Raw genomic sequence first — 27695 nt, forward strand, 5'->3', positions numbered from 1 at the left:
AATAATATTAATACCACTTTTAGTAAAAAACATTCAACTGCAGTGTCCTGGTTAGTGCAGGTAGAGCTGCAGCAGCTGTCCTTGCTGTGATATAGGCTGACAAGACACGTTTATTCTTACTGCTTTAAATGGGAATACAGGTGATAAAAGAAGATATGGGGGGGGGTACAGTCACAGAGAATGTGGAACAGAAGGAGCTGCTCCTCAGACACATTAAATGTGAATGAATCGTTCTCTCACTTGAGGGCCTCTGGTGGCAGCTTGGTTCCTGACACGTTGATGGAGCTGAGAGACATGGCACTGCTGAAGAAGTGCTTGAATGACGGAGGAACCTCTTTGCCTTTCCTTCAGAAACAAAAAGAAAGCAGGGAATATCAACAGTGATTCAGTACTATTTACAGTAAGGCTCAATGGTGTTGTTCCTTTTGCTGACCTGAGATTTAAGCCAACATTAACATTTTAGTACTCTTACTTTACTCATGCCCTAAAAGCCTGTGACCCATTTTAGTTTTTATCTACTGTTTAAGAAACTGTTTTAGCTCCACAAAACAAAGGATTCAGAGGAGATTTTCACAAAGGACAATCACTCAAAGTCTCAGGTATAACCTTTAACCACTACTCATCCTCCCTCTCCAATCTCCCCCCTCGTCCCTTGATGAAGTCCCCAACTCCCTAGAGACACACTGGAAAGAGAGATAATAATGGGAAGAAAACTCCACCCACCACCCATCTGTTACACACAAAATCAGCATACACACATGCAGAGGCACACACACTCTCACACACCTACACACACACACACACACACACACACACACACACACACACACACACACACACACACACACACACACACACACACACACACACACACACAGAGGCACTCAAATTCAAACACACCCGAATCGTGCACATTTACAAACCCAAACAAACACACATGCACCTTCATGCCTGTCATCCTGTAGTAGCACTTAGTCACCAGCAGGTGTCACACAGCAGCATACAGACTACAGAGTCTTTGTATTGAACTGTCATTTCAGGTCAAATGTAAATGTTGATGTAGTCAGTACTACAGTGAAGATGGGAAGGAGAATCAGACCTAAGCCTCAGTGGGGTTATAGGCTAAAGAACATTTTTCCAGCAAATACATGATGGATGATGATGTACAGGGGATCCCATTAAAACAGGTTTGGGAGGCGAATCAATATCCAGATTGCATTTAGGTCCTGACTTTACAAAAGGACAAAAGACGGCAGTTGTGGATTAACTCTGGGCTCAACTATGACTTTCAAAGTTTTCAACCTCAGTGCAGACTGATCTAAAACTGCAAAACATTTGAGATGCATGCTTGGTTTTAGCTTTAAAACAACATGTCACTGCATTTGTTTTATGAGAGGAAACAGATGTAAACTCAGTGTGACTCTCTTCATGTATTGAGGATTCAGACTGGGCTGATGGGACAACCAGGGACACAAAAAGATGGCTGGTTCTCATTCAATTATTGAGGTTTAAAGGAAGGGAAATAATGATGTGTTATATTTGTAAGAAAGTTTAAGTACAAATTTACTTTATGAAATTTTATGAAAATAAAGAATTTTGCAAATAAATTATTTTTAACAAAATTATAATTACAGTCTCACTTTTCTAGCTTTTGTTTCCCATTATTATGTAATAATGTTTTTTTTTTTACTGTTATTCCTCTATTGTGCAACTGTCTGTCCCCCATTGTGGCATGTGCTGTACTTCCTGTGGTATTTGGGAAATCTTGGCAAACACACTCTTGATCAACAAACCTTGTAGGAGACAAGCAAATTCATTTGTTTTCCTCATTGTCACTGTGACTGTGACTGTCAGTACAACCCAGATGGGTTCTTACCTGTGAGGGAAGACGCTTTTTGACACGTTAAGAACAGAGAGGTGTTGAACTGAGCCTCGCAGCAGGGCCGAGCAAACCTGGAAAATTCACAGAATATATCACCACCAATTGTCAAGGGGTTTTGAACACATCACGCTGTTATTCTTTGTAACTTCCAACCCTCACTTTTCCCCTCTGACTGTGACAGACAAAGAGAGAAGAAGAAAGCTTTGTGTCTGTGTTTAGAAGTGTGTAAATGTATATATCTGGCTGTACGTGAGAAAGACACAATATGATATACGATCTAATGAATATCTTTAGTGACACACTGACAGCTGGCTACATCTCAGACTAATCAATAAGGTGTATTTGGCTCGCAAACCCACATCAATACATCACATGCATCACATACAGCCTTAACAGCAATGTACAACACAGATTGAGAGGGTGTATAAAATTGGATTACATTCCCTGCAACACATATTAATGGCTAGCACTTCATCTCACAATGCAGTTTAATGAGGCACAACTGTAATTGCATGTTGTTTGTTTTTGTAATTCTCTGATTCTGTAGGGCCTGTTTTTCTTCAAATATGTGTTATCCATGACCATACATCTCTTTACCCAATTATGTTTAAATTTTGCTCCCTTTATCCTGTGAGTACCAGGCAGGATATCATTTGAGTGTTCCTCTTGACTCACCTGGTCCAATGAGCAGTCAGTGTTGGAGAGGTCAAGGGTTGCCAGGCTGTTGGGTTGACCCAGGAAGTGGTAGAAATGCTAAAATGTAAAGCAAAACATAACATATTTTCACATATTTCAAATATTTCATACATCACCACATATGTCCAATCAGTTGTTGGATTCTGATCTTCACACCCAGTGGAGACTCTTCATTTGTAAACTTACAAGGGTAGCTGTCACCAGTCCTTATGCTAAGCTTACTAGCTACTGGTGCTAACTTTAAACGTATTGTACATACATGAGAGTGGTATCAATCTTCTCATCTAAGTCTAGGCAAAAAAGGGAATATGTGTGTTTCCCAAAATGGTAAAATATTCCTTTAAAAAAACCAAGTCCAGCTACAAACACAGTATATCACAGTGAATTCTGATTTGTAACCCCACAGTAGGGTGTTTGTCTCACATCGCTGTTTCTGTGCTCTGAACAGATGTAGAATGTCCTGAATCAATGCTCTCCTACAGAGCGACATGCTAACTGATTTATAACGGCCTGAAAAGGCCCCCACAAAACTGCACCACTGAACTCTTTCAATCAATTAAGTGTTATTGATACTAGCTTTAAGATGGATTAGAAAATGTGTGTGTGTTTGTACCTGCATGTCGTCTCCTCGGAGGACATTCCCTGAGAGGTCCAGATGGACCAGGCTGCTGGGGATGGACGGGTTGGCACTCAGTGACTGGCAAAGGCTATTCACCCCTAAAACACACACACATACACACACACGCAATGTCAGCATTATCACAACCCTCAAATCTCCACTTGATGTTTTGACAGCATATTGAAGGAAATAGCAGAGGAAATGAGCAGTGGGTGAAGACAGGAAAGAACAAGATCAGAATGTAGAATGAATGCATGGAAAGTGAAGAGAGTACACTTTCTCATGGTTTTCTAAATGTAATGCTGCAGCTTTGTCACCGTCATGCTATGTTAAGGATGAGGCATTCTCCTTTTTTATTTGTCATAAGACAATATATGACAATAAACTAATTAAAAGCATGACTGTAATTAACAGTTAACATTAACATCAAGCTCTATACAACCAAATGAAGTGCTGCAATTGTTCAAATATTGGGATGTATCTGAGAGACAGAAAATGTCTGTGAGAGTCAGTGATTTACATTGGTGCATAAAAGTTCAAGATGCAATTACCCCAATTAAAAAAGGTTTCCAACATCTTTGCATTGGTAAAATCAGATTTATTTATAAACTAATTCCTCCTCTTTTTAAGCTGCTTAAAATGATCCAAAGAAATAAAATATAACTATCTGTACCATATTTAATTGCATACCATCATATTCTTTTGCATTCCACCATAACCCGCTGAGCCACATTGGGTTAAATCAAATTGTGTTGAACTGCATTGCAATAGGGATGAATATTGCATTGGTAGTTGCTCCATATCTACCTTTACTGTATCGGATTGTTGGCATTGCATTGTGATGCGTATTGCAGCAGCCTGAGTTATGGAGATGCACATCCCTCGTGAGTTTACAAGTCCTTGCATGCATGGATTTCTATTGCACAGTGTGTGCGTCATATTGACATACTGTGCGTACAAGCACTGACCCATGTCACGTCTATCTCATGGCTGACTCACTGAACTAACACTTTTAGTCTGTCTGCCAGTAAATCAAGGCATGAATGTAAAGTAACTGATTTCACAGAGCTAGACAGAGAAGAAGAGTCGGAAAAAGACAGTAATTAAGTAAAAAAAATAGAGAAATACACAGAAATAATGATGATTAAGAAAGAGAATTTTAAGAAAGAAGATTTTTGTAATAGATTAAAACGTTTCAACATTTTCAAGTTACATTCTGCTGGAATTTAATTTTAAAAGATGAAATGATGATCTGCTAATGTCAGAGCTTCATCAAATAATACCGGTACCAGTTGTCCTCAATCCTCTACGTTTGCTCCAAGCGTTGGGGGCTTTTGGGGTTTGGATTATGGATTGGGCCTTTAGCTAGACAAGCAGGCCGCAGTTTTCAGCAGCACAGCCCTCTCACAATGAAATATGATAGCTCTTTATTGATTGCCTGAGAGCAAAACATGTTTACAGTGGGTCCCTAAGGATGCTGCTTGGTGGTGGAGCGTTTACTTTGGGTGCGAACCAAGAAGAAAATTTACCTACAAGTGATTGCTGACAACGGCCACATTTAATCTAGAAATTATGTGAAGAACGACAACAAATCTTTGCAGTTTTTTTGCACAATCAGTCCCTACAATGTATTTCATTAAAGGCCATTACTACAGAAGGACTTTCCCATACGCAGAGAGGTTACAGCTCTGCTGACTGAAGGGAAATGGTCTAAAGCAGCATTTATGTAAATGAAAACATGCATACTGTTCACAGATTATTTTTGCACACTCACACATTACAAATACACCCTTTTCTTTCCCTCTCTGTCACAGTTAATAGTGTGATAATTGAGTGTCATTAGCATCTCAGCAGTAGGTATGATCAGTTTAGTGGAAGATGTGAATTCATCTGACCACAGGGGAGCATGCAAATTAAAAACTCAACCAGGAAAAACAGCTGTATCACAATATTTATATTTGTATTTTAATCATTCCGACCAACCTCCATTTCAAAATTGCAAATGTTTTTATCCACATGGTTTTAGGAACCGTGTACGAGGAAAGACAGCACATACCTTTGGGTGAGAGTGAGGTTTTGGAGAAGTTTAAATGCTTGAGCCCCATTCGAAGTTTGGCAAACTGAGCACCCAGGGAAGAGATACCTGCAGCAAGAGAGGGTCAATGATTTTCCTCTTCTCTGTTCTCTTTCATGGGTTGCTTTTTTTCACCCAATGTGACCATAACGACTTTTATATTTTAAATACAAACCACCGTGCTTAACTACTATGTACAGTCTATGTTATCACCCAACTTATCACAAGTTTCTGCTGTATTAAAATCTAACTTGCAGTTGCCTATATAAGTTAAGATTTCTGTAACACGCAATAGCCATGAAAAACTGATTATCATTCTATCAAGGAAAAATGAAGCAGAAATGTATTTAAATATGAAAACTATTAACAGAACATTGTGGTGAATTTTACATGAGAACAAATAAGCAAGAGGCTGTTGAGCCCCATAAATCTGTGGTATGTTTACATGCGACTGCCTGAATATTTGGTGGAATGTATCTTTAATTCATGTGTCCTGGATAGACTGAGAGCCCTTAGGACAGAGGTGATGAAATATTTAACTTGTTGCACTCGCTGTCCTGTAACAAGTGAACCTAAACTGTCAATATCATAATACTCTGTATCTGTGACAGGCTGTGGTATATACGATATACAATAAATGAATGTTGCATGTTTACCAATTGGCAGAGACGTCTGACTGCTAAATGAGTACTGAATCTTTAACATATTCAATATTTCACTTTGGTAGAAGAGTTACCTTTGACACCTGATATAAAACAGAGCTGTTTAGAACAGTACAAAGTATAACAGAGCAGACATGAGTACATTAGACAAAATTAGAGCTCATATCTTACCTCTGTCCTCCAGTGGGTTGTTGGCAAGATTAATGGTGGTGAGTCCTGAGCTGGGGTTATGGGCCAGGGCAGCAGCTAGCTTTTGGGCAAAATCACTGTAGAGCGTGAAAGAGTGTATCCATTATGTGGTGTATGACCAATGCACTGCACGTGTGCAACCTATCAAACACTTTAGGCAACATAAATATCCTTTTCTTGCCATGACAGGAAAGCAGAGCAGAAGAGAGGTGATTAGGCCTTTGATATTTGACACTGATATGTCACAATGGGAAAAGCACTGGTCTAGATAATAAAATTAATGATGGCTGAATTCCATTTAGCTGCCTGAGTTTCAGGGTCCTGGTATTGTACATGCTGGCTCATTGTCTACTGGGACACATTCATCAATATGGCAAACTGAATTTTCTTCCTGATTTTTACTAGATTTGGTCTCATCAAACAGCCAACATGTCAGCACTAAACTGATGACAAAACTTGACCCAAAAGTATAATAGGAAATAATTTCCTGCACACAGCTGACATCCAGCAAACATTATTAGTACTCACAGAGCTGCTGAATTTATTAAACAAGTAAGTATAGAACATTTTTATCTTCGTCACTATCTGACAACAGTGGCGGATCTGTAAATTACATTTATTTTGGTTACGGACACATTAAAAACACATTTTATCTTGCTTTGATACTTTGATAAATAGTTGTATTAAAAATATGTTCTGCCAATATAGTTTGACAAAGTATTTTAGAATCTTGTGAGTTAATCATGATTTAATACTGCATTTTCATTAAAGGTTAGGGGACTATTGATAGACAGATTTAAACAAAAATAATAATAAAAAATAAAAAAATGAATGCAATGGGAGAGATACCCAGACTTTTTGTTGCTTGTATGGTCAAGATCTAGAAAGCTTGGATCCTACACCTCCCATAATGCAAGGTAATGTCTTTCATTAGACCTTTCCTGCCTGAAAAATACCAACATCTTTCAAACTCCACACCACGAGTTTGTAACACAGGTTTTATGCTAAAAATAGTCTCCAAGCTGTAGTCATTACACTCGAGTAATTTTCTCTACACTTGACAGAGGCACAGTAATACTCTTCATTATAAGTGACATTAAATAGTTTCCATATTCTCACGTTTTGAGTCCTGCGTTGTCCAGAACCAATTCTTCCAGTCGACTGGAGCGAGACACTACCCGAAGGATCTGCTCGCACACATCTGCAGACTGAAGACACATACATACATGTACACAACACAGATGTCTTATAATATTAATAACTCTGCAAGTAGTATCGTTTCAACAATACAGAAAAACATCTCTATTTGCTATAGTTTTTGTATTTCTACTCTATAAAACAATAAACAGTGAGGGTGATTTGAAATGTGAAAAACTGATATAATGATAATAATCACATATTATGAGTCTCACACTCACTGATCCACAAGTCAAAACCATAAAAACCGAACCAGCTTACTATTAACTTTTATCTAGAACAGCAAAGCTTGGATTGAAACATTCAAGGTCACAAGTATAACACAGGAATTTACTTTTGGGACCCAAGTGTTCCTGCGGTGAAACCACTCATTCATGCTAATTAAAGCTGTACTGCAGAACGTAGCTAATTCTGTCTCTTTCGCTTAAAGACCATTAATGCGTGACAAGAGACTGGGGACAGCAGACTTTAGACACTTTAGAGGGAGAAAAGTTGTCTCGCTTCTGTGGTCTCAACACCACAGGAGACAGAGTCGGGGAAGAAAGAGCACTCACATTCAAACAAAATTAAAAATTCAACAGTTGGACGTCAATGTCCTACCTAGATGTTCACTGACCCAGTTCACTCTTTGCTGCGTCACTACTCAGACTTGGAGACAAACACACATCCTTGTCTGCCGTCCTACAGTTGTATAATAATTCTATTTTTTCTACACTAATTATCTGCACTGATGCATAACACAAACATTTTCCATCAGAACTTTACTGGACCATTGTTTTGTTGATATTCTTGGTAATTGACATTCCTGTTTCTCTCAGCCAGCAGCCCCAGTGTGGCACAAAACACTGGTAACATTGTCCCACACTGTTATCTACAGTGAGGGGGAGAGAAAGAAGGGAGAAAATGAGAGAGGGATAATGGCGAGAGAAAGAGACAACGAGAGGGAGAGACAGAAGAAAGGGGCTGTTGTTCACATGTTTACTCTGTGAAACTGTGAGTATTACAAGAGGAATAAGAATGATGGAGGGCAGCGAGGGATGACACATAATACAGAAAAGGGAGATATGAGGGTAGTGAGGGATGAAATAGAAAAAAAGAGGGGGGAGAGAGAGAGGAGTCGGTCATAGCTTAGCAGACAGAGAGAGGGAGCACAAAGAAGCCTGTATTCACAATAAAACTGTTGGGGACAGCACAGAGGCACTGTCAGCATGTGCACTGCACCATTTACCATTCATTAAATAAGAGCCTTGTCATGCTGTGCTGTTCTAACCCTATGTCCTGCTGAAATATCACACACACAAACACACTGTGCTATCATATCATGAGGTAATCAGAAGGCAAGTCCTCTTATCACTTGCTGTCCTCTCCTCTTATTCTCCTCCTTTCTCATTTTCAGCTCAGCATCTTGATTACACCACAAGACAAACAGCCTGATTGAACTGAGGATGAACAGCATAATATCTCGCTGTGATATTCGACTGCGTGTGTGTGTGTGTGTGTGTGTGTGTGTGTGTTGTGTGTGTGTGTGTGTGTGTGTCTGGGAGAGAGAGGGAGAGGGACGGAGTGTGTGTTTTTAGAATGTGTGTGTTGTATTATCCAGTTCACTTACACTGAGAGATTCCTTATCTCGGTTTGATTGAGATGGTAGATTATAATTTAGACCGGAGGGCTTGTGCTTGTGCTCCATCTGACTCACTTTTTCTTTTTCCTCCTGCTTTATGATCCACAGACAATTCTTTGTGATATTCCTAATGAAACTGTACAAGGTTGCGCAGATGCAGTAGTTCAGGCTGATGGACGGTGTTGCCCTTGAGTTGAACTTTTGCATGCCAATAGATTTGGCAGGAACATCAACTGACTTACTGCTGGATAGTAAAGATGACTTTCCCAAGCTGGAAATGTCACGTTCCTCTTGCTCTGGCTTCATTCTTTAAATCGGATCTCTCTTTCCTGATACCTTCTGACTCATTTCCTTATTCATCGGGCATCTTTCCCATTCACTCTGTCCACTGACCTCTCCACTGACCTTTATGTTGCTATCTCACTGCTCTGTTTGCTGCCATCACTTTCACTCTCTGTTCCCCTCTTATTTTTCTGTCTAACTTGTTATTGTTTCCACTGGCATGGGATCAAAAACAAAATCCATTCCAGAGCACATCCTTGCACCCCTTGTCTCTCCATTATCAACATATAAACCTCCATACAGAGAAAACAAAAGGGAAAATAAGACTGAAGTTTCCTTAAAAATCATCCAATGGATTTTCTGTTGCATTAAACAGAAACCAAACAAAAAATCTGCTTCCCTGCACGACAAACACTGTCCGGAACACAAGAAGTGGTCTATCTGACTAACATTAGTTATGCTCAAGTAACACACAATATAATATAGAATGAACATGCACTGAAAACACAAACACCTTAGGGTCCATTATAATACACACCAACGTGGGATAAGACAGGACACGTGTTCAACACAAGGTGCACATGTGCCTGTGTGAGCATTTGAGCCTAAATATGCACATAGTATGGTGATGGACAGGATTTTAAAATTCAATACAAAAGGAATTGTCTGTGACGGAGGCGTGAGATAATTGTTTGGACTGAGGAAGCTGCATGTGGTAATTGGTGAGACTGAGCAAAGCCATGAGATGGAGAGTTAGTAATAGAGTGCTGCAGGGGGGCAACAGCCTGAGACATTGAGCCCCTTTGTCTGGTTAGGATTAAGAGTCTTATCACACGAGAACATTGGACTGATCCTCAGTCAATAGGCAGGAGTGGAAGATGGAGGAAACAAAGGGAGAAATATTCTGTACAGGCAGATACATACAGCTAGTTAGGCAGAGGTAGAGTGAGAGACATGTACTGTAGTAAATGCAGACAGAGAGCGGACAGCCTATATGTTGTAAATATATGTTACAGGGAGAGAAATCGTAGCTAGCTGTGTGGCTCTATGGATGGCAATTTTAGCCTGTTGGTTGGTGGGTCTGTCAGTCCATCCCAGTCCACCACTTTGGTCCAGGCTCAAAACTTGCTAGCATGCCGACATTAGCATTTAGCTCCAAGGACTGAGTCTATATGCACAGCCCTGCAGAGTTGCTAGCATGGCGGTTGACTCTTTGCCTTGCTTACACAGTGGTTCTCCACGTTCTGGCCAAATCAGCTGGTGTCTGCCCGCCACTTTAGATATGGTATTTGACAGATGGGACAGAGAGACACAGTTCTGTCCGAGCCCTCACCCCACTTTTTAATGCATGGGTATAAAACTAATACTGCTACAGTCTAATCAGAAACTGCTCCAGTGCAGTAAAGAAGTGAGAAGCAGGACCTTAACCTTTATAAAAGTTAAAGGAAGAGCAAACTGGCAGACTGGAAGAGACGTATCCATTTGTCTTAAGTAGTTATTCTCCTAACTATCTACTCTGAGATGGAATTAAATCTGGATTATCAGACTAACACTATTTTTTTGTGAACAACTTTTTATTGTTTTTAAATGTAAACAAGTCCAGCAGTCAGACAACAGTACAGGCACATTGCAATCTACAGACTAACACTATTATACTGTTTATCCACCATAATGCAGTGATGCTTTACAACCTGTAAGTAGACAAAGGAACTACTGGGATGGGAAATTAAAGAGGTAACAAAACAATTCAAAATACAAAATTGCCTTTGTTATATTTAATCGCATAAAGGTGAATCGACAGCTCACAATAATCGGTGTAAATAAATTAGTTTAAATTAGAGCCCGGCCAATATATCAGTCTGCCAATATTGGCCTAGTGCAGACATAGCGGTATTGGCATATGTTATCTGATATGCGGCAATAAGAAGACTGTTTTTTACCCCTGGTATAGAATGAAATTAAGTTTACTGCAAAGTTTATGCAGCAGTGCACTGTGATTTACAATTCTGTGACAAGCAGCACAGAGTAAGAGAGAAGATGTCAACAAGAATTGGTTGATAATGTATAAGTTGAATTATTTAACATGTTAAGGAATATTCGACTTATATATTCTTTGATACCGTATTTGTTTAAGAAAGCAGCCTTTTGAGTGACTTTGTATATCGGTAGACAATCCACATAGAGAAGGTCCATTTTAACTTCAGCTCAAAGTTTCACTAGATCGGCCACCATATCGGTAATCTGTGAGTTTTTCCCTCTAAAATTGGTAAAATCCTATTTTGGTTCGGGCTCTCGTTTAATGGAAGGAGTTGACCTAAAAAGACTACCATGAAGCCCCAAGCAGGGAGCTGACCTGCAGTGACTCCCTGCCATTTTTTCCAAAGCTTAAACACCATTAGTGTAACATGTGACTGAGAATCATCTTGGTCATGGTCTTTCAAGCCTAGCTATCAGAAGACCACAATAATTGTGGTTTTGAGTTTCCCAAACTGAACAGACAGGTTTAGTGTGCAAGCGAGAGAAGGACTTTGAGAAGAGGGGTACTAACCAGTTTATAATCCTTGGTGGAGAGCTTGGTGAACCACTGGTTAAACTCCAGCACTGCTATTATAGCCACCAGATCCCTGAGAAGCAGCAGACAAGGGAGGAAAGACGAGGTCATCTTGGGTTAGTGCTGACTTTTCACATTAAAATTAAATCATGCCACACCTACCTCTTATTTTTAATTTTGTGTAATGTTTTCAGCTACATGGCCTCATCTGTGTGCAACATTTTCCCACATTTTGTCGGTTTTATTTTATCTCTGTAACTTCAAGAACTCACCTGTTCTCCAGATGACTGAAGTCCTGCAGGTTGAGTTCTCTGGTGTCTTGTGTCAAGTAGATAGTGTCCACATCCTGGAAAGGAAACAAAGGAAACACGTCAGTGAATATATATATATATATATATATAGAAACAAGCAATTTCACAGAGCAGATGAAACATAGCCTACAGAGAAAGAGATATTCCATTTTGTACCAGAGGGAGCAAGAGCATGAAAAAGAACTTGAGAAATATAAAGTCTGTCTTATCTTTCTTATATCTTATCTCATATGGGGGGACATGGATAATATATTCATACACAATATATTCATGTGCTGTGCTGTAGAGTTTTACATCATCCAGTCAACAGCACTGATGCTCAGTTCAACCAGGATCTGTCAATGCTGTGAAATTGCACAAAAGAATGTAAATAATCATACTGACCCACTGCACCTCTTCTTTGTAAGGCAGCCCCAACCAGTCACAAACACATCTGTACATCTGCGAAAACCCACCTAGGATTAGACAGAGAACACAACAATGCATATTAATTACAGAAAGGCTTGGGCTGTCCATCTCTCCAAAAAGCTGTGGGATATGGATTGTGCAAAAATGCATGTAATATGCAACTACAACCAGTTCAGTCACAAATGAGTGGCTTTAATTCGCCATGTAAAACAATTATAACCTTGATGTAAACTCACTATTTAACTAACTTTAACAACCTCACACACAAACACAATACAGATTCCTACCACAGGGTCCAGGTTCAGCAGGCTTGTTGTTCTCCCACAGAGTCTGCAGAGAGTTCAGCCTGTCTGGAGGCTCCATGCAGAGCTTCTTCATCACTTTACTAAGAAGAAAAGACAATTAGGAAATAATTTACTCATCCCATTTCTACACTTCCTAAATATTGTGGCTGGTGACATTGTCAAAAGCCTACCCTCACTTTAAAAGATTTTGAAACAAGCAGCTCCAGGCTACTTTCTCACTGTCTTACTTGTCAATGGACACTGTCCAAGCAGGAAGTTGCTGAGTACTAACGAGTACTAACGAGTATTCCAGTGACTTAAAATGAAGTAACTAACTAAACCACGCGATTAATACCTAATGTGAAAAACAACAAAAAACAAAAACAAAAACAAAACATAACCAATGTAGCATTAAATCAACCGCAGCTCAAAAAACCATCAGTCTCTCCGTCAAGTCAAAGACTTTGTCCTGTTCACAAGATATAAATGTTTATGGTTTTACATCTGTGGTCATTTCTGCATTTAGATTCATGCTTCCTGTTCTTAACAAAACATATTCTATGAGATTCACATCCGCATTATAATACCTAAAATAGATGTTAGAGTACACTGAAGATACTTAAATACATACAGTGTAACATGTAAATTAAAAATTTTTGATGTTGTTTTGCTGCTTTTATGTTTTTATGTAAAGTGTCTTTGAGTATTTAGAAATTATTATTAAAATGCATTTGCACACAGACACACAGACACACACACACAGAGGGGGAACTCACCTAGGTGGTAGACCGGGACATATCCTCAGCAGACAGTTTCCTATATGAGCAACCACCTCATTGACCTCCTCTGTAGAGAGCAGCTTCAAAGAGAAGGAGCTACGCTCGTAGTCTATGAACAGCTAAAAGGAGACATCAGATATGATTGATCCACACCAGCATGCACAGTTTCACCTAAACCTGCTTCAACCAACATTGGTGCATTGTGTGTCTATATATGTGCATCTTGTATCTTTGTTTCCATTTCATATTCCACTTTTCTGCCCATCTATCTACTGACTCATCCCAGCAATAATATCCATCAATCCAATAAACCACATCAACATTCCACATCTTTGTATTAAGTACAAATAAAGATTTAATGACATTTACCAAGAGTGGCTAACCATTTCAGCATTCAGCGCAATTATGCAAATGATGATGTAAGATGATACAGGCCTCCTTTATAGGCCAAAATTAACATAATCTTAGCTGATACTTATTAAACATGGGAGACCATCAGTCAAGATATTAAGAGGACTGACATCTCTCGAGATGAGTGGGAGAAAGGCTCAGCTGTAGAAACAGTGTGGTTAGTGACGGATTATCATATTTTGTAGGTAGATCCCGCTGACTGACAGCTACAGGCACCGGTCAAAAAGCCAAATGGAAGCTCTTCCCAGATGGGAAACATCTTCCCCAGAGCTATCATTTCTGGGCCAACACCTCTTTTTGGTGTCTCGCACATATATTAATTACTCTTTAAGAATTATGCAAGCATTCAAGATATTTAGCTGCCCATCTTCTCAGTTTAGTATCTGTTGTGATCACAGGCGCTGTCCTTAAACTGGAAAAGTTGGGTTCAAGTGCCTGTATCAGTAAACATCCATCCTGTTTATGTAAGAATCCTTTAATCTGAATATATGAAACCAGCATAAATGTATACCGTGTGTTACAACACGTTATATTACGGACAACATCAGATTCAATTAAGTACAATTTGAAGGAATAGCTTGACATTTTGGAAAAAACACAGAGATGAGGTTAGCTTAGCATAAAGACTGGAAACAGGGGGAAACAGCTGGACCTGGATCTATCCAAAGTTAACAAATATGCCTACTAACACCTCTAAAGATCATTAATAAACATGCTGTATCTCAGCTCTTTAAGTTGAACACTAACAGAAATGCTTTGGAGGGAGTGAAGCTAGCTGTTTCCCCCTGCTTCCAGTCTTAATGCTAAGCTTAGATAAGCTAAGTTAACTAGTCACCTCTTGGCTCTAGCTCTATGCTTAACGCAGAGAGTGTGGAGTAGATCTTTATATCTATTGGCAAGAAAGTGAGTCAGTCATAATGTGGAACTATTACTTTAATCATTTGTACTTGCAGAGTGTGTGGGACAGTTCATTTTGGTGCAAGCTTCTGTACCTGTGTTGGCTTGTTACAAGCAATCCCTTGGATCTCCAGATAATTAAAGGAGTGTTCCACCTAAAAAAAGAACACAGAAAAGCATACCATTAAATTACTTACACTATGTAGGCCTACTGAACATGTATTTTAAGAAAAATGATGCATGGCAGTGTGCTCAGGGTAATATATATTAACTAAAATAACTTATAAATTATAGTATAGTTATGTTTGAGTGTGCACCAGGCGTGTGGTGCAGATTTAACCCACGTAAACTCAGTTTATCCACTTCAGTGAAATGAGGCTTAGAGTAGAGCTAGAGTTTATTCATCTATTTTCAGATCAACTGTATCAATCAATGAGGGGACAACTCTGTATTTACTACTACACATCCTTGGTGGGTGCAAGTATTTGAATGAATGAATGTGGTGTTCATGTGCTTGTGTGAGAGCATACAGTATGTGTACTGTAGGAGAGTAATCCTGCCTAATAACAACAGTGTGGTACAGTGTCTGTCTAAGGAATGCTGAGTAAAAATATGTCTTTTCCATAATTAGTAGGTTGGGATGCAGTCATTTCCTTTTTCTTTCTCAGCTGCTGTGCAGACTATGTCATCACTCACTCACACATTTAGGTTACATGGTTTTTCAAAGCAGCATTAAAATAGACACATTTGTAGGTTCAAATGAAAACTAAGACTGGGAGCTGAGATGCAGTCACTTAATTGTGGAACTAAATCAGCTCTTTTATCCCACTTATGCCAGAATTTAATCTCTACCAGCTGAGTTCATTTAAAATGCAACCACTCATGCACTGTTCATTTTCTTGCTCATTTGCAAAAAGCATTTGTTCTGAATTGCTAGTAGTTATACATAAGGTAAGACACTTAGAACTCTTACGCATTTGTGTTCCCTTTAAGTGTGTACAATTTGCCTCCTGAATAGTTTTAATTGAAAATGAGTCAATTTCAGCATTCACAATGTAATGTCAATTGAAAAAAGACCCCCTCCTTATTTCTCTAGGCTTTTCAAAAGGCTAAAAACAACCAGAACAGTCTTACATTCTCATTTTCTCTTTGTTTTCAAGAGAGCATTTCAGGACAAAGAAAAGCAGCAATCTGGCCTTTCTATTCCTAAAAAGGACAGAAAAAGATATCCTTTTGTGTGAGGAGGGGGGAATACAAATGCCTACCACTGTATACGGAGCACACAGTTTTCCTTCACTCCCTTTCTATCTTTCTTTATTCTTATCCCTCATACACACACAGACTTACAGTACTGTACAGTGCCTGAGGGCAGGCCAGGGAGCCAGGCCAGACTATTCCAGGTGGGCGCTGTGTTCCTGAGGCTTGGCTCAGAGATGAGAGGAGGGAGAGGATAAGCAGACTGTCTGTCTACTGTCTGACTACAGCTTGCAGTGTGTGTGCACTGCCTGTGGTTACTTCACTCATGTTTACCAGCTAGAAATACTTCCACAATAAATTCACAATAACAGTTCCTTTATTTATGGTACATTTCAAACACACATACACACACAACATTGAGTGGACTATTCAAAAGGAAACGAGTCTAATAGACAATAACACTGTAGAAAAAGAAATCAAAGCTAAAAAACAGACACAATTAGCTAAGATCTTAGAAAAGGAAACGTTGATTCAAAAACAGTAAAAAAGACTCAGGGGTTTTAGCTGTTACAGCCTTACTCTATCTGGTATGCCCAGTTTACAGTATGGTGGCTAATATTGTTGGCAAACTTTAGTTAGATGCTACTGTATAATGGCATTGCTAAATAATGTCACTGACTTTAAGACTTTTCCTATGACTTGTGCTTCTGCAACATTTTAGAATCATCCTGAAGGCAAAGTAACTACAAATTCTCATTAAATCAATCAAATCTATCAGACATTCTATTTGGGGAAAATGTTCACACACCTTTTTCAGAGCGTAGGAGGCAACTAACTTCTGTATAATACAGTTTACAGTATGTGTCATTACACACTCACCCAGGTATGATGGGAAAGTCAGATTAGCTTTTCCAGTCAATCAAATGTTGCAACTGCAACAGTAAAATCCTGCTTTTACACGCAGGCGTAATGATAATCAAACTATATAATATATAATAGTATAACAGTCACAGGGACAATTTCTCTGCCTTGAGTACTTTCACTTTTAATACTTTAAATGCATTAAGACTTTGTGTGGTCATAGTACTTTTACTTAAGTAAAGGATCTCAATACTTCCTCCACCACTGGCTCATACTAAGGTCTGGAATACAGGCTGCTACAGTACTACAGTACATGTTGTTGTACATCACTCTACAGTAACAGCACAAACTAATTGCTGTATGTTACAATATGCAGTTCAACTTGAACTGGATAACTCAGTTCATTTCGTATAGCCAGTAAATGGCATGATAGCATATTGAATGAGCGCCAGCCAATGATAAGTGAGAGTTCTAATAAATATGAGCTCTAGCCAATGGCAAGATTCATGCTGAGAGGTGTGGGGAGGAACCAAACGCCTGAGTAATTGCATCGTTCACTCATTCGTTCACTGTCCGTCTGTCACTTTTCTTTTTGTTGTATTTTCATGGAAAATTCAACTTGTATTTGTGGTCATGCAGAGGATGATTTGTATGATGATTTTATTGTTTCAGTGAGCTACAGTATGAGAGTAAACTGTAAATGTTAGGATTATTGGGATTTATAAACATTTGTCTGTTAATGAGAGTTCAGAATGTAAGACAGCTACATGTTCATGTTTGTTTCTTTGAGATGGTTTGCATTCGATTAAATGAAATGTTCTGCATTTTGTTTTGTCTGTGTATCTTAGTGATGACAGGTATGTTTACCGTAATCTTTTGTTACATAAACTCCACTACTTCTGAAAGAAAGAGTGTACATGTATGTGAAATATACAAATATACAGAAAAAAGAGGCAAGAAGAAACAAGACAATGATGAATGAAACATTGCTTTTTGGGGTGAGCATGTGTGCATGTTTGGGTGGAGACACTAACAGACTGTAAGACCCTGCAGCTTCTAGAGAGGAGCCAAAATCTCTCACATACACACACACGCACAAGCGCGCGCACACACACACACACACACACACACACACACACACACACACACACACACACACACACACACACACACACACACACACACACACACACACACACACACAAAACCCCAGTCAGAAGTGCATGAGAGAGCTAGAGGGGGATACATCTGAGAGAAGAGAGATACATAGTAAAGTGTTAAACTGAGAGTTTACTGCTACTGCAAAACAGTTACTTTAATATTAAGACCTTGGGCTACCCTCAGAAGAGCCTTACTGACGAAATCCCCACCTACTGATTATTCTCTTGTGTGTTTTAGATGGATCTCTTGTATTCCAAACAGATATTCATCTAACATACGACAGATCAAACCCTGAGAGCCTGCAATAAATTCAGATGGCCAGAAGCATAACTCAAGATCCAACACTGCCTCAGCTTTGATTGAACAAAAAACGACTTTAGCAGAAAACTAGACAACTGTATCTACAGAGGACGTATAAAGTCAATAGCTCATGTGTTGGAACAGTGGGCAGAGGCTAATCTTCATTTGCAGTTGACTCATCTCCACTGTAACATAGATTTCACATCAAAAAAATCAATAAAAGGAGAAATACTGTAACAGTCAGCTCTTTTATGGATGTTGGCAAGCTTCAATGACAGTATGCAGCACGAACCAGGAATACAGCACTACAACACTTCTTGTAACACTGTGACAATCTGAACAAAAAAGATCCTTAAGCCATATAAAGTTTGAATAAAATCTGCAATAATAAAATCTGGGAATGATGAGTCAATTAAACATAAAATATATTGAAAACAACTGTAACAATCGATGCATCCCTTTGTAAATTCATTATCTTTGTAAATTGAATATTGTCCATTTTGTGGCCTTTTGGATGCATTTCTGGTTCTGGGAATGTGTAATCTACATTTTTCCCTATTTTCCGACATTTAAGTGATTAATAAAAATATCTGCAGAGTAACTCATATTGGAAATAATCCTTAGTTTAATTGATTACCTTAAAGATAACCCACATTCAATGATTCAATTGGATTTAAGAACACGTAGGTTATCCCTGCTGACCTTTGGCATAGTGGCGAGTGGGGGAGGAAAAACAGATAGATAAATGGAAAGAGACAGGGATGAAGAGAAAAGGAAGTAATCTGGATTGTTGTAAAAGAAGCGAAGGATGAGAGTGAGAAAGCTGAACGGATGGCTTAAAGTAAAGAAGGAGAGGAGAGCAAAGGTGATCTGTGGTTGTTATTTGAGCCAAGCAGAGGAGAAGAGGATGGAGGTGTTCTGCAATAGAAAGATTTGAAAGCCAACAGAGGAGGGATTCTGCTTCCTGTATGGAAAAACAAGGCCAAGACAGACAGACAAACAGACAGACCTACTTCATGATTCATCACCTCACGTCTAAAATAATAGACTTAGAGTCTCTTGCTTCCACAAAATTACCAAAATGCGTCCCCAAAGTAGGGAAGATAAAGTACAACACAGAGACAGAAAGAGACAGATAGTAGAAAAGAGGAGGGTGGTTGAGGGGGGTTGGTTCTTCATAAAGCAGGTGTCTAATCCCTCCAGGTCAGAAGAGAGCACATAGATAGAAAACAGATGCAGAGCCAGCTAAATAAACAGATCCTCAACCTGCAGCTCAAAACAATGGAAACATATGACATCATGTGAAACAGGGTCAACTTGAATGTTTTTTTATAGCTTCTTCTACCCCCCAGTAAACCAATAAATCTGTTTTCAAGCCACCAATCAATCACCTAAACTGTCCCTAGAGGCATCATATTGACTGGGAAGCATACAGCTATTTAAAGGGCAACTGTTAAATATTTCCTGGACCTCGTACAAGATTTGATGTAATGTTATCTCGTGACTTGGGAGAATACTGGGAAGTGCTATTCTTTCCTACCAGGAGGATCATCAGTTCAGGTACTGAAGGTAAAACACTGGTTTGCAGTTTCCATATAGTCACATCACTGTTTGGATTTAATGACTACTGCTGCTGCTGACTAATCATACCATTTAAATAATGAATCATTATCATGGGCAATTTATTTTCTAAAAAACTTGATTAAAAGCTCAAATAATTGAAATAGTTAATAAAGTGCAAACCTATCATGATCAATTCAAATTTGAACAGCTACCACTGATTTCAGTCAAATAAAGTTGCCTAGTAGTTGTGTTCTTTGCAGTTACGATATATTTTGTTTGCACATTAGTTAGAAATTAATATTAATGCAAAGTCTCTTCAGCAGCTGTTCATGAGATTTCTGTGATATCACATGATATTCATCAGCAGATGTTGAAATTGTTGTTTTTTCCAGAGCATTTTAAGGACCTCTCATCCTCAAGTTGTTGCTTAAAAGTTCCATCTGCTGATGAAGATCAAGTGATAAGATTGAAAAGGTCCAATGAACTTTGAAACTCCACTTTTTAAGTCTTTAAAATGCTCAGAAGAACATCTGCATTTCCATGACAACCATGCGATATCCTTGTATGAGACTGTTTTATCAGCTGTTTCAATACAAAAATCAACTTTGAAACCTCTGATACCTACAAGTATAGAGATGCATACAAATATTTTCTTTGTGGACATGTTTTATTAACTTCCACCCATTTTTATATCCACTTATCCAAGTTCAGGGTCACCATGCAGTATCTGAACACATCATCGAAGCTTATAAATTTATTTCCATTTGTTATTGGCTTGTTTTTAAATAGCTACCAGTCCAGACCTGGTGAGTCACAATACAGAAGTTTAAGTCATAATTTTGGCACTGGAGACAGTAACAGTTGTTGAACTGGTGCTGCAGGAAGTTTTCATGAACATCTGCACTGTATTACTGCCCTGCTGCTCTTTATGTGGTAGTGGTGACAATGGTGCTGGTAAAGATGATGACAGATGTTTCAGCGCTGATGATGGTGCAACAGTTACCATCTGCACAGCATTATGTTAAAAATGTTTAAAAAAAAACAGCTGTATAATTGCAATATAACCAGACACACACAAAGCTACTACTTTAACCTTAATCTGCTATATATCACCCTGACCCAAACACACATTCATACAAACTAACAGGGATAGCAAAAGTGCTGAGTTGGGGAAATGTCTAAAAGAAGGCACAAAATGCATATTATTGATAGTCAGTGAAATCTTTAGAAAAATAAAAAAAATAAGAAAAAAAAAAAAAAAAAAAAAAATATATATATATATATATATATATATATATAAGATCTAACACATTCTCCAGTGCTTCGTGTGACAACCACACATTTTGAGTAAATATAATGAAGTTTCAAAGAATTTAAAGGCTGAACCCATTACAGTTAAAGGATGAACCAAGACTTCAGAGGAGAATTCAACAACACAACTTACACATGACAATCACCAAAACTGTTTTAAGAAAAGTTTTCATTTCAACAATGACAGGATGAGGAGATGACATGTCATTCAACATAACTGTGGTGTCAATTAGAGTTGGGATTGCAGGATGAGGTGCCAAATTGTGTTCATTGTAGAAAAAACAAAAAAATGTTGAATTCCACTGAGTTACTGCTCTTACCTTTGTGGGAATGCGTGCTGTCAAGAGGTAGGCTCGGTGAGATGCAAGGGCCTGAGAGAGAGAGAACAGAGAGAATAATGAGTATGTAGCTGTAAATATACACTCTGTGCAACATGAACAAGGGAATGACAAAGAGCACGGAGAACTTGACTGTTGACTCATCAAGATAAAAGGTTTGTGGCTCTAAAGCATCAGTCAGTACGAAAAGAGAGAAAAAACTGAGGAATGACACTGAAACACTTGAAAACAAACATATAAACAGAGAGTGATATTTACAGAAGCGTCCGGTCCACTGAGATGCTTATTACAACATGCCTTTTTATTTATTGGACCACCCCCTGTCTGAGTAAGACCATCATAGGTCAGTGCGTTTTTCTTGATTCTTGTGGCTTCTGCCTGCTGAGCAAACTGGACACCAACTGCCAGTGTTTATTAGAGCACATGTTGAGGTTTAAGCCTGCTTCTGTTGCTGCTCTGTGAAAGAAAAGTCAGGGCTTGAGGAGGCATAACAGGAACGCATAAACTTGACATTCCTATCCAGACGAGCAGCCTTCAAGGGTCATTAGGGTGCTTTATCGAGATGGCTTGCCACAGTATGTGATACTGTTATTGGGATAATTTGCATAACCCTTGCTCTAACAATATCAAATTCTGTAGTTACAATTCTGGTAATGTGGCATAAAAAAATCCAACAGGAGAACAAAGGTCAACACAATGAAAATGTTTGACCCTGTGCAGGACATTATTTTATTTTAGCCGAAATGACACCAACTGTACAGAGTGCTGCTTTCACCTTCATGTGCCATGACACTGGATTTTCTTCTGTCAAACAATATTGCAACACAACCATGGCTGACCTTTAAAACAATTAAAGGGACACTGCCTTTTTCTTGACGAAAAACACCCTGGTTGGCAAAGGCATGTGCCTCCATCATCACAACTGAAATCTCATGACCCTTGTGGCTAGCCATCTATCAGCATGCTGACATAAAACTGTCTAGAAATCCCATGTAAGCCATTTACACAATATAAAAATGAAGGGTAATGGCCACAATGGAAGATAAAATGCCAAAGGATTACACAGGGAAAACAAATAGGAGCTGGGTTTAGAGCAGATGAGACATGGAAAAAGAGGTTTGTTAGGGCAAGAAAGGAAATGAGAAACTGATCAGAGGGAGCAGACAGACTGATCAGAGTTGAGACAAAATCGCAGGTTTTAAAACATAAGAGAAAATAAAAGTAGCACAAAGGAGGGAAGGGGAGATGATGAGTACAGCATTACGAACAAGTCCCAGATAAACAATGACTGGCATGAAGGGGGGGGTGAGAAAGCAGAAAAAGAGGGGGGGAGGAAACACATGAGGAAACAAGATTATGGGAAGCCTGAAGAACAACCACTATCTTTTTAAAAGACATGAAAAAAGAAACCGAGGGATGAGAGACGGGGGTAAAAAAGGATGACAGTGTGTTACAGCCCTCTGTGGCTCAGCTCCACAGGCACGGTCTTTGTGGTTTGATGTGATGGTGGCAGACAGGCAGGCCTGTGTGACCAAAGATAACCTCCCCTAAAGAGCACCAGTCACCACTGCTGTGCTCAACTCTCCCTTTGTTACAGCCCAATTTCTGTACAGTCACTCTCGTCTACATACTGCGTAGGTATGCAGGTGATGGAATCGACGGTTTCTCCTTAAAAGTGAATCAACATTAGTTCAGTTTTGATTATGAAAGGACAACAGACAATTTGGGTAATCATTTTTCTGTTCGTTTTCTCCTCTAAATAAGTTTGGCTAAGCTGGGGGTTGTTGAAGGGGCTCTCCACTGACTTCACACATTAAGTTCAGATTACTCATCACAAGAAGTACAATTTATCGTGTTAAACTCTTCAAGTTATATAAAGTCTGAAAATGACTCTGATGATGTCATTAGGGATATTTTGGACACACTAGATGATATGTATATAGATGGAGTTCTGCATGAAAAAAACTTGTGAAAATAAGAGTCTGGCTGCAGAACTTCTCTCCAGCTGTGTGACACAAGAGAACTTCCTTCCTTTTTATTTTCTTTAGAGGGAGCCCTGCTTGTGTGTGTCTGACAGCATCAAGTCGGGGTTTTAGTTCTACAAGTACTACAAGTGAAAAACACCATGTTTTATCAAAAGACTGTTACACATCAGTGGGTTTCCAGGAGCTGAATAGCTACAGCTGCAGTCACACCCAGTAGCGACCTAGAACCTGCTGACTCTGAGTGAGGGGGAGGCACCAACTGACCACAGGCTTCATATTTTCTGTCCAGTCTTACTACAGAAGGTATTAAATCATTCAATACTTCCAATGCAATAAATCACACTTTTACGACTGCGCGCCAAAATGAATTCAGTGTACTTTGTAACTTGTTCACACAGATTTAAATGTACTCTGATTCATGCTGCCACTGCCTCTCGGATTTCCATTTAGTTTTTCATCCTCCCATCCTCCTCCTGTCAATGCATGACTGCCCCTCTGCACTCAGTGCTCTTTCCATCTGCCCTTTTCAGTGGACAAAGCCATAACACGCCCCCATAACACCCCCCGTTTTTTTTAACTCCCCCTCAACCCCTCTCCATAACTGCTCCCCATCCCTCTCTCTCTCCCTCTCTCTCTCTTAAGTGGACTTAAAGCCGGGAGCCTTCCCATCAGCCAATGATTTCGCAGTGACCACCATCCCGCCTTCAGCTCCACTCAGCCAACCAGATGGCAGCAGCATTGAAGCATGTCTACAAGACCAGAGAGAGCATCTGCTATTACTGTCTCTCTCTCTCTTTTTAACACACACACACACACACACACACACACACACACACACACACACACACACACACACACACACACACACACAGAGAGAGAGAGAGAGAGAGAAAAACTGGAGGCTCAAGATAACTGCCACAGGCTCTGAAGCACCATTTGTCTCCTTGGCCTGCCACACATGCCACACACACACAAACACAGAGCTCTGCTCTGAGCCAAAATCATTGTATTTTATTCATTGTAAATTAACACAGATGTCTTTGATACATTTTTGTAATTAGTTTTTTTTTGTAATGTTATTTTTATGGATAAATAATATTATGTTTAATAGCAATTTAACAAAATATTAAAAACACCCCATTCCGATTTCTGCTTCACACACAGTCAAAACACCATCAGAGAAAGTCGACAAGGTCTCAAATCCCATTAAAGGATCAGCAATAGACGTGTAAATCTGTAAAGTGTACAGTACGTGTGTGTGTGTGTGTGTGTGTGTGTGTGTGTGTGTGTGTGTGTGGAGTCCATTCACTGTATTACTATTCCCAGATTATCTATTTTTTCAATCAACCCCACCTACCCAGCTCCAATCGACCCAACCCACATGTGCACGCTTACACACACATTGTGTTACTATGGCAACAGCTAGCCCATACTGCCCGCACACATTTGTGAATACAAACACACACACACACACACACACACACACACACACACACACACACACACACACACACACACACCGATAGACACTCCCTCACACATGAAAGTAGCACGCTGCAGAGCCAAGTCTTGCTTGAGAATGTCAATGAGTTTTCTCACCCCCCCAAACAACACTCATGCTGGCCTACAGTTACGCTGAATCTCTGTAGGAACTGAAGCAATACAGAGCAGTGTTTCATCTGCAGTCATTGAGCTGTGGCAGCTCTCAGCCACAGGAAATCTGCCCCCACCGAAAACAGTTTTTATTCGTCCATCATGTCCTGGGGTGCATTCATGCTCTATTATATCTATCTATTTCTCATCTATTCCTTTGATTTGGTTTTGTTTGCTCTTTAAAATCTCTGGTGGCTCCAAAAAACATAATTAAAAAGGCTAGCTACAATTTCTTCAAATGAGGTATGGAAATGTATTCATTAATAAAGAAGTTACATGGCAGATAAGTCTAGTATACTCCTGATGTCTTCTCGTGTCTTGCAGCATTCTTGATCGTCTTTTATTTTGTTCTTGCTTGAAGTCCTTTACCATTATAGGAAAAGCAGTGGTTTGCTTTCTTGCTGATATTTAGATGAGTCTATTAATACCACTCTCATTTCTGAACTGCAACCAGGAGATGGTTAGTTTAGCTTAGAATTATGAATGAAAACATAGGGAAATAGCTGATCTTGCTTGGTCCAAAGGTAACTCACTAATTAACACACACACTGTTTAAGGAGTACAAAAAACAAACTGTAAAAACGTCAAATTGTGGTTTTAGGGGCTGTTGTGTACTGGACTATACCCTTGAACTAAGCTAACTGTCTCCTGGCTAGTAATTATAATAATTATCATTTATCTCCTCATCTAATTCTTGGCAGGAAAAACAAAAAATCTCCCAAAATGTCTGCCAATTCTTTTGAACTTTGAACAATTAATGATCTATTGATTAATCACTTGACAGAAAACATGGATTATTCATTTATGAAGGACAAATGCAAAACATTTTCTGGTGCTAGCTTCTTAAATGTGATGTTTTCTTGATTTCCTCTCTTTTATATAATTGTAACAAGCAATCTGAACAAATTTACCTTGAGCTCTGGAAAAATTATGAGGGTAATTTTCCACCAAATGTAAAAAAAAAAAAAAACAATAGAACAAGATGTATTTATAAGGAATATATCCATGTATTGCATCACTAGCACAGTGAAAAAAAACAAAAAAACCTCCAGGATTACATTCATCCCCACACCACTGCTGACACAGACTCTTTATTGCATAACAAATGCCAGAATGTCCTGCATGTGTGTCTGTGTGCAACATTAATGAGTCATGATGTGCTGGCTGCAAACTAAAACTGTCAACGCAGCACAGCAGAACGAGAGTATTTTATGCAGAAAAAAAAGAGAGAAACAGAATGAGAAAGAGGGAGGGAAAGAGAGAGAGTCAAGCAGAATGGACATTAGAGAGTCCGAGTGAGACAGTGAGTGAAGGAGAAGAGATGGAAGGTCGAAGGAAGTGAAATGACTTAATAGATTCTAAGTGCTGTTTTGCTGATAAGGAGCCAAGATTTAAATCCAATCAGAGGGGTAGATATTAAACGAAGGGGAGTGTTTAAAAGCTGTTTCATCTCTGTTCAAACCTGTGCTGCTGGGATGACCCCCATTTTAGCTTTTAATACACTGAAATCAATCAGCTCACCCTGAATCCAATGCAGTTGACTCCTCTTATCCTTCACTTCTTCTTCTGCATCATTTGCTTTTCCTTCCCACTCGCTTCTTACTTAATCTCTTAATGTCCTCATCCTTCTTCAGCCCCATCCTTTCTCACTGCCTAAAAACACACTTACATTACATGATTACAATAGGTGGCAAATGGGGAAAAAAGCCCATGATGCCCATTTTACACCAGTAAAACTGCATGTACTCTATAATGTGAGACTTTACGCTGTGGAATGTATATCTATTGGATAATCGAGCCATCACTGAACAGAGAAATCCATTCTGTGCAAGAAGCCCAGGATTCCCCCCCCCCCACATTCTTGCTCTCTCAGTCTTCCTTATCTCACATTGGATGCCAGGTGGACTGCACCATGAAGAACTGTACATGAGGTACAGACTGTAAAGTGTAAAATGAAATAGTTTTTGTTTTATTTCTTCCTTGTAGTGTTTCCTTCTGTACAATGTCCCTGTTATTGTTTGCCTCTATATACAGTGCATATTAATATGAATGTATTGCATGTGCTTGTGTGTGTGTTGTGTGGGTAAATGTATTAAAAAAGCAGGCAAGCCTACAGACAATGGAGCAGAAGACACACACACACACACACACACACACACACAGAGAGAGAGAGAGAGAGAGAGAGAGAGAGACACAGATCCAGCCCTGCTTTTATCTTTGAATAATTAGGGATGGTGTAACTTTGTGTAAGAGAGGAGCAAGACTCTAACAGCTGCTGTTCAACAGGCAAACGTACAACAGCGATTATACAGGGCAAAAATAGTGTAGCGTAGGTAGATGACTTTGCACCTGTGGCCAAGTGGGATTGGGTCCAAATTATACTCTAATTGGCTGGGGTAGGGTCTCAGGTCTCTGTCAATGTGTACTAAGTATCGGTTCAGATCAAGGTCCGGACTGAGTGGG

General features: G+C 39.3%; 1 protein-coding gene across 3 annotated transcripts in view; it reads right to left on the bottom strand.

Annotated features, from left to right (window-relative positions):
- LOC127367748 (F-actin-uncapping protein LRRC16A-like) overlaps positions 1–27695 on the bottom strand; it is a 69414-nt gene that overhangs the window by 22003 nt on the left and 19716 nt on the right. For 2 of the 3 annotated variants that reach the window (XM_051407846.1, XM_051407847.1), the window contains exons 3-16: positions 21577–21627; positions 14959–15018; positions 13553–13674; positions 12780–12877; positions 12469–12539; positions 12046–12119; positions 11771–11846; positions 7242–7330; positions 6105–6199; positions 5254–5340; positions 3192–3295; positions 2558–2635; positions 1877–1953; positions 241–345 (exon numbers count right to left, since the gene is read on the bottom strand). In XM_051407846.1, the coding sequence (XP_051263806.1) occupies positions 241–345; positions 1877–1953; positions 2558–2635; positions 3192–3295; positions 5254–5340; positions 6105–6199; positions 7242–7330; positions 11771–11846; positions 12046–12119; positions 12469–12539; positions 12780–12877; positions 13553–13674; positions 14959–15018; positions 21577–21627 (1187 nt within the window). Of the gene's footprint in view, positions 1–240; positions 346–1876; positions 1954–2557; positions 2636–3191; positions 3296–5253; positions 5341–6104; positions 6200–7241; positions 7331–8089; positions 8275–11770; positions 11847–12045; positions 12120–12468; positions 12540–12779; positions 12878–13552; positions 13675–14958; positions 15019–21576; positions 21628–27695 lie in introns of those variants that run through there. The other variant, XM_051407848.1, reaches the window with a different exon arrangement.

Source organism: Dicentrarchus labrax, unplaced genomic scaffold (genome assembly GCF_905237075.1).
Source record: "Dicentrarchus labrax unplaced genomic scaffold, dlabrax2021, whole genome shotgun sequence".
In the NCBI taxonomy this organism is placed as follows: domain Eukaryota; kingdom Metazoa; phylum Chordata; class Actinopteri; family Moronidae; genus Dicentrarchus; species Dicentrarchus labrax.